The sequence below is a fragment of the Gossypium hirsutum genome, chromosome A08, assembly GCF_007990345.1.
Source record: "Gossypium hirsutum isolate 1008001.06 chromosome A08, Gossypium_hirsutum_v2.1, whole genome shotgun sequence".
NCBI classification, from domain to species: Eukaryota; Viridiplantae; Streptophyta; class Magnoliopsida; order Malvales; family Malvaceae; genus Gossypium; species Gossypium hirsutum.
In genome coordinates, this window is record NC_053431.1 from 46,142,099 (window position 1) to 46,150,301 (window position 8,203).

An 8,203-nucleotide genomic window follows, 5' to 3' on the forward strand; every position below is an offset into this window, starting at 1 on the left:
CTATTTCCCAGAAATTTTAATAGAGCAGATTGAAACCACAAGTCTTATCTCCCAGAAGTTGCAGCGGTGTAGACTAAAGACAGCTAATCCTATCTCCCTGAAGTTACAGTGGAGTGGATGAAGGCGACAGCAAAGTAGATCAAAACTACAAGTTTTATCTCTCTGAATTTGCGGTGGAATGGATCAAAGCAACAAGACATAGAGGACTGGAATGAGGATATCTGAAGAAAAAAACCACGAAGTCAAGATCCCGTGAGGCCGGGCAAAATTGGTCTTTCTCGAAAGTCTTTGTTCTGTTCTCATTACACAATAACGAGCAAAGAGGGGCAGCTATAGAGCCCTAATTTTGCCCGAGCCCAACAAGCAGAGCCCAAAACACCAAACAAATTATCAGTTCAATTAACACCCCACTAAACCACCCCACTAAACCAACTACTAACTCCATCACCCCACTTGCCTGCAAAAAGAAAGAGGCAATCAAGTTATAAATTTGGCTATAAAAGCCACTCAAAACTATTGTAATGGAGTTTTTTTTTTCTCTTTTTTTTGGAGAAAAAAAGGAGAGAGATTCGAATACAAGAAAAGGAGAGACTTTCAATACAAGAAAAGGAGAGACTTTCAATACAAGAAAAGGAGAGACTTTCAATACAAGAAATACACGAGATTAATCAAAGCGAAAGAGGTGTTTTTTTCCGCCTATTCTCGTTTTAAGTTCTTTGTTTATTTTATCTTTCAATTTTATTTTTTTTTATTTTTTTTACATACGAAAGTAAAAATAAAGGGGAAGAAGCTTATCCATTTTGAAATTGCCGAAAAAAGGTTTCTTTTTTTAGGTCCGACAGCTCCGCCGTATACGGTGGTGTCGACGGTGGCGTGGAGGTCCAATGACCGGAGCAAGGCCGGATCGATGATTTAGAAGGGAGGGGGAGAGTGTTAATTAACTTTAATATTATTATTGTTATTACTAGTATTATTATAAATATTATTCTTATTTTTATTATTACTATTTTCTATTTTTTTTACTATTATTATTATTTTCATTATTATTCATATATTATTATTTGCTTTTTTTTTATTGTCATTATTGTTAACGTATCATTATTTTTATTTTTATTATTTTTATTATCTTCTACATTTTTATTATTAGTGTTATTTCATTATTATTATATGTTACTATTACATTCATTTTTTTATTTTTTATTCTTTTTATTAATATTATTATTACTATTATTTGTTATACTATAATTATTCTTGTTAATATATTATTGTTTCTTTTTCCTATTATTATTATTAATGTATTATTATTGTATTATCACTGTTATTATTACCATATCATTAATCTAATTAATTTTATATTATTACATTATATATTTTCTTTTGCATATATTTATGTTATTGTTACTGTTATTATCATATCATTATTCCTATTTATTTACCTAAGTTTTAAATACATTTAATGTTATTATATATTAGCATTATTTATTTATTTATTCTCTTTTATAATTTCTAACTTTAGATTATTTGTTATTTTGTTATTAATATTAATATTATTTACTTATTTATACCATTTTTACAGTCTCAAACTTTATTATTTTTGTTATTATTAGTATTATTATTTGTCATTTTATATATCATTTATTTGTATATTCATTATTATTTTCATGTTAGCCTAGGCATTGATATTGTATTATCTGTGTTATTAACTATGTTATTTTATTATCCTTTCTTTTGATTGTTTATGTTAGCTTTGAAATTAGTTCATCTTGTAATTTTCATGAATTATTTTTTTTAGTATCTGTGTTTTGTAATTTATTAGCGCAACATTTTATTCACAAATCATTATTTTAAATAAAAAAACGCATTTCGTTTAATTGTTACATTTTATTCAAAAGTTTTTCAAAATAAGGCAATACTCGTATTTGGGAGCTTCGAGAAGATTGTACCCTAACTTACTGGGTTTTGATTTCCCTCGTCGAATCTGAGTAATCGAGTGCCCTTCTTAAATCAAAATAAATAAGTTTCAAATAAAAGCTTATTCCCGGAAATTCGAGGTGTTGTGTCCTAACTCATTAGATATGACACTTTGTTTTCTCGGGGTAAGGATTTCTAAAAAATAAGGTAATATTCTATATTTTGAATCTTAAAAAATTATGCCCTAACTTTTCGAGTTCCAATTTTTCATTTGACCCAAATAACCGAATATCCTTTTTAAACTTCAATCCATAAGTTTTGAAAATCAAAAGACAAGCTTATTTTCGAGGGTTTGAAATATTATATCCTAACTCACTGAGTATAATATTTTTTTTCCTTTGAGATAAGAGAATCTTGGCATTCAATTTAATTTATTCAAGTGTTCTTTTTTAAATAAAAGGACCATATTCTAAAATCTTTTCAAATTTTCGACAATAAGACATTAATTAATCAATTAAGTACTAATTTTGGACGTTACAAGAGTGTTAACCCTTCTTCATACGCAACCAACTCCCAAACCTTTTTTTTCTCGAATTTCATAAACCAAAATCATTATTTTAATAAATCAAAATGTTTTATTAAAATGATCAATCTCAAGATGATCCGATCACAACTCGAAAAAAATCGATGGCGACTCCATTTTTGTTTTTAAGTCGACTCCTATTTTTCAATTTAAAAATGGTCTCGACAACCACTTTCCCTAGGCTGCAATCAACCAACTTAATGTTCCAAAGCATCAATTAAAGCAATCTTGGCATCCTTTAATTTGCCAGCTAATTGCACGAAAAACATAAACGGTAATCTACACCACAGGTCATACCTCACTCAATTATTGCATCCAATTATAATTTTTTTCTTTCAATATTAATCTTATTATAAATTTTTATCATTTTTACTCTTTTTGATACAATTTACTCTTTTTGATACAATGACTAAAACCACCCATAGTCTCTCCCCAACCCTTAAATAGGAATATGTCCTTCTACACTAGCAACAATGCCAATATCAATCAAACTAAGACTTAATCGGCAACTATCAACTTTTTTTTTTTAATTTGGTCACCCAAAGTACCCAAAAATAAATAAATGATTCCGAGTACAAGGGGCTTGGAATTAGATGAAGCTTCTCAATTTTACACATCCATTAGGAACAGAAGAACTATTTGATGCTCACGCTAACCACTACAACATGCTTTCCTCAAACTGTGGTCTTAACTTTTCAAATATCAAAGAAACATCGGAAATTATCAAATGAACTCCTTTCAGCCAAGAGCTTACTCTATTCATTTCACTGTTAAACTCACCTATTCCGTGTCTTGACCAACTTTGGCCTTGAAGCCTTCTTTTCCATCTTTTCTCTTTTCTTGCGAGTCTTTTCATCTTCCACCTCTCCCTAATTAACACAATCATAAAAAGAAACCAAAAACCAAAACAATGTTAATTTATGAATTTTAATATAGCCTTTCAGATGATATAAGGATAAGAAGGTGTGGAATACCTCTGAGCCTAATGATAAAAAACCTCTAATGAACCCAAAAGATTTGTATGCTCCAAATGCCGGTATCTGAAAAGCATCAACTCCATAATGTTATGTCGTCGTCATCCCCAAAGTGAGTTTCAATAAATTCCACAAAATTACGAGTTTTTCAGCTTAGTTTTATTAGCATAGAGCTTTCTATTACCAAACAGTTCTTAAAGACTCACATCACCTGAAGATCCTAAATAACAATTCCTTTACTTTTTCATCATAAAAGAAACACCTAAACATATCAATCCTAGAAATGAATATCAATATTATAGAAGAAACTGTCAACAGAAAATCATCTCTTGAGAAACTCATGAAAAATTATCCCTCTACTAATAAGGAAAGCATTGTGGTCAGGTGGTACCATCATGCTCACTAGATAAGAATGTCTCTAGTAATTGGAGCCAGTAAAATTTAATAATGGGACAGCTACCCTTTGATGCACAAGTCTGACAGAAGGGAGATGATTGAAAGCTAAAATTTGATCGCTTTAGAGATCTTTAAACAATACTACCATTCCACTATACTGCGATGGACTTTATTTACTTAACCAAACAATGAACAGAGGATGACAACAGAAATGGAGCTCCTTTACCAAAATTAGATTCTCCTATTTAAATGAAATCATTTCTCTCTTTTATTCTTTTTCCCAGATATTTTGACATCTCTTTCTTCAAATTCCTTGAAAAAGAAGACTATTAAAGCATATAAGCAATAGGCGAAATCCCTCCAGAAACTATAAAGAAAGCTATTCCATTCCAAAAGAAATCAAAGGATGGAAGTATCAGACCAACTTTCCATGTGCAAAATAAGTAAATAGAACTTACCACAAAATATGTATACCAAAACTTGTCAGAGATGATGGACATCAGTTGCACAAAACTTGTAATGTAGATGACATCATGTAAATAGCTGCAAGAAGTGAGCAACTCTAAGTCGGAAATATTCAATGCATGCAGAAAACAGAATTCAGATCTTAAGACCATATATTGGATAAATTCATAATGTCAACATATAAACAACAATATTTGAACTGTTAAACCGTACCATTGAGTTCATAGGTAAAAGAACTTTATTGGCAGATAAGAAAATTAAGAATATCTGACTTCTAGTTGTTTCTCTACAGAAGGGTTCTCTTCATCCCTTCCCCCTCTTCTTATTTTTAAGTGTTTCAATCAAGTAGGATGATTTTCATCTTTTAATAATAGTTATATTCCAAACACAATCATCATGATTATGGTGGCATGGACTTTATTCATAAGCAACAAAAGAAATCTATCTCTTCCCCACAATAAACATACAGTCTTTCTATATTAAGATTCACATTATATCATAGCTAATCATAGCTACCCAAATACAAGAAAAAGATCCACATTAAAGGGAGAAAAGTAGAATATCTCCAATAAACATGTAAAATAACTCAGCAGTTAAAGAAATAGGAAAAGAATAAGGGAAACCTAAATTCACAATCTAAGAACTATATTTCTTTCATTCTGCCAGCCACTTCTGGTAAAACCAAATCCACAGCACCATTGATGCAGCAGTAGTAGAAAAAATAGAAAGAAAGAGAATAGAATAAGGAAACAATAAGTGGAAGACACTAAATATGGGTACAAAATTTCATTAAAAAAAAAGAGAATAAAACACTAATAAGTCACCAAAAATCTAGTCATGTGAGCTATCAAAGGCTACTATAGGACCCATAAAAAAATCAAGCCAAAGGAAACTAACAGTAATATTCTTCCTAAGATAAGCCTGAGGCGTGCCCCCCGTTACATGCACTGCCTCATTTACAAAGAACTTAGAATTTAATAAGAATCGTCTTTCTAACCAAGTTCCTCCTAATATTTTAATAGAATAAAAAACTAAAAACAAAACCACAAATAGAAATTAAGGTAAAAAGAGAAAAAATATTGAACAAAACTTACCCACATATTCCACCAGTACTCATATCAAATCCACCGTCAAGAAGTTCTCCATCATCAGAATAAGCAGGTTTTGCCATCTGTGAAAGTTGTTGATAGGGTATAAAGTAAGCCACAGTGGTCAAAAGTAGACCAACCCAATGTTTCCATGTGAATGAGGAATGGAAGATCAGCATCCTAACCAATACGTATACAACCTACATAAATAGAAAATTGGAACATAAATCCAATAAAATAAGATTGTTAACAAGCAAAAAAATGCAACTATGAAGACAATATAAATATACAGTACTAAAAATGCAAAACTACCCCAACTCTGTTCTTCCACATCAACTAAAAAGTAGCAACAATTGCAAGAGCTTTGATGTGGTGTGTCAAGAAAAGCTAAGACATCAGAAGCTACAAATAAAAAAAGTGCAATGTTCAAATAAAATGGGCACTGCATACTATGTAGTGCAGTTTTGTTGCTACATATTATGTAGTTTTGTTGAAACTACCAAGCTAAACACTAAGAATAGGTTCCAACTTCCAATGGTTATGATGTGTAAGATCAGCTTTGTTTACTAACCAAGCCGGCACTTAATATGCCTCCTATGTCAGATCAGTTAATCACCCGAACATTACCAGGTTATCGCTACCAGCCACAACTTTCGAAGTTGAAAATTTTCACTTTCACGGGCATGGAAAAATGCATCCACAGTAAACACATACACAGAGATGTGCAGCTGGACTATAATTGGAAGCATTTATTGGTGAGCTAAGGGTGCACTTCAAATGTGCTTAAAAACTTTAAAATTCAATTAGAAATGAATCAATGCCATCTATAGATATTAAGTTATCCATTTCCTTATTGCAATTCATAAAGTAGCATAAACATACTTACAAAGGAAATCCTTCGAGAATCTAAGTAAATCAGAATCGAAAATTTTCAAGTAATTAGAAAACAAACAAGTGAACACTTGATTAAAGAAGGGTTTCAACGATTAGGGGAAATAATTATAAAAGAAGATGAGAGAGCGTACATTACAAGCAATGATGAGGCGGCGAAGATTGGCCATGTGGCGGGTGTTCTCTTCTTTGCGCTTCTTGGCACCTTGATTTGCCATTTCCTACCCTCTCTGGTCAACGAGTTTGACTCTGGAACCCTAACGGAGATCTGCTAGTCGAAGAAATAAGGAGGAAGGGAAAGTAAGTGATGAAGATTGAAATGAAGACGTTAGCTTCCATTTCGATCCCTTTCCACAGAAGCCCATAACTTTGAGTCAAGGCCCAACCGGTGAATCTGGTTAAAATATATGTTTTTTAATAAATGAATTTTAATTTCAAAATAATTTTTTTTTAGAAAAAAAAATAGAAACGTTCAGTTTCATGCGCTTGTGTTAACATTCCCTCACTCTAAATGTAACATAAGCTTTGATTGTACCAATTTTTTTTAAAAAAAATTTATTATTATCTTTAAATGAAAAACTAAGAAAAAATTATTTGAGTAAAGTTTACCTTAGATTTTTTTTATTTTCATTATTGTAAAAGAATGGCATAATAATTAATTTAGCTCCTAATGTTTACTTTTTCTATCACTTTGTCTTTAATTTTTTGTAGATCACTTTAGTCCTCAACCTTTAATTTTTAGTTAAATTGTTTTTTTTTTAAAGAATGATTGAACTATTAAAATTTCAACGGCAGTGCACATGTACTTTATTGTTGATGTGGATAATGTTTAAAAGAAGGATTATGAACTTTTTTTGAATTTTTAATAATTTTTATGTATTTAATGAAAATTATAGGAATTGCCACATGGGATATTGTGTCACCATTGTTAAAATTTTTATTAATGAGTAAATCTCTTTGAATGGTTCCGTACGGCCTCTAAGGGCTAAGGTATCAAATTCATTCCAGTCATGCAACACCCCAGATATGGAGTATAGAAATTCACCTTGCTTCCTTATTCTTGACAGCTTAACTTGTCCAAACGCCAAAGTCTCATTTGTCTTGGTAGCTAAGCATGGCAACCATTTATTGATTAAACTAAAGGTAATCAATCCTTAGAAATCCAGAATTTTAAATTATACAAAAGCTTTGAGAGTCTTTACTCTACTTCTTACTTTAATCCACGAGTACAGAGGGGTAAGAAAGCTTATTGTTTCCCCAATTTCTCTACTCTCAAACATTAATTCACATGACAGCTACAACATGGAGAGCTTCCTTCAGTTACATCCTTTTCTTCTTCAGAACGACTAAAGAAGACGACGCTTTAGAGAGAAAAATTGGTAAATAGAATTGAGAAGAATTATGTTCCCACACACCTATATATATACTCCATTGGCACAGTCTCCATAGACTAGTACCACCATTCAATCCTAATCATTTTGTCTCCCACTATGCAACCAATCGGTTCCAATCTATCTAAACCAAGATTGAAATCTAACAATTCCTAACCAACCACTTATATTTCTAAATATCTCAGCCCACAAATTTCTATTTATATACAATCGGCTCCCTGACTCTTCTTTGAGTTCGGGTCCTTAAGAGAATCGAGTGTGACACGAATTTTAGCCTATGCTAGAGAGGTTAGAACTAGTTGTATACATGGAACATATCATGATACACAAAGCACAAAAGTTCTGAAATCGTGGACACTAAAATGCATAACAGAATAGGAGGCACCAAAGTGCAATATCATGAATATCACGATTCACACGAAAGCTCTCGGGTTCCTATAACATGCCAACTATATCCATGAAGTTCAACACTAGTCTACAAAGACACTAGAATATCATTGAATT

General features: G+C 31.5%; 1 protein-coding gene across 1 annotated transcript; it reads right to left on the reverse strand.

Annotated features, from left to right (window-relative positions):
* Positions 1-2,992: 2,992 nt before the first annotated feature.
* LOC107902312 (transmembrane protein 208 homolog) lies at positions 2,993-6,704 on the reverse strand. The gene is made up of 5 exons (XM_016828522.2): positions 6,443-6,704; positions 5,424-5,617; positions 4,323-4,407; positions 3,469-3,534; positions 2,993-3,363 (listed from the first exon to the last, which is right to left on the reverse strand). The coding sequence occupies exons 1-5, from the start codon at positions 6,524-6,526 to the stop codon at positions 3,271-3,273; spliced, it is 522 nt and encodes a 173-aa protein (XP_016684011.1). The 5' UTR covers positions 6,527-6,704; the 3' UTR covers positions 2,993-3,270.
* Positions 6,705-8,203: the final 1,499 nt, after the last annotated feature.

What these genes read in the sequence shown, in the direction of transcription:
- LOC107902312 (XM_016828522.2), bottom strand. Translation starts at nt 6,526, where the DNA reads ATGGCAAATCAAGGTGCCAAGAAGCGCAAAGAAGAGAACACCCGCCAC. An exon ending in GCCTCATCATTGCTTGTAAT is followed by an intron (nt 5,618 to 6,442) that starts GTACGCTCTCTC and finishes CTATTTATGTAG; the next exon opens with GTTGTATACGTATTGGTTAG. An exon ending in TTTTATCATTAGGCTCAGAG is followed by an intron (nt 3,364 to 3,468) that starts GTATTCCACACC and finishes TGTGTTAATTAG; the next exon opens with GGAGAGGTGGAAGATGAAAA.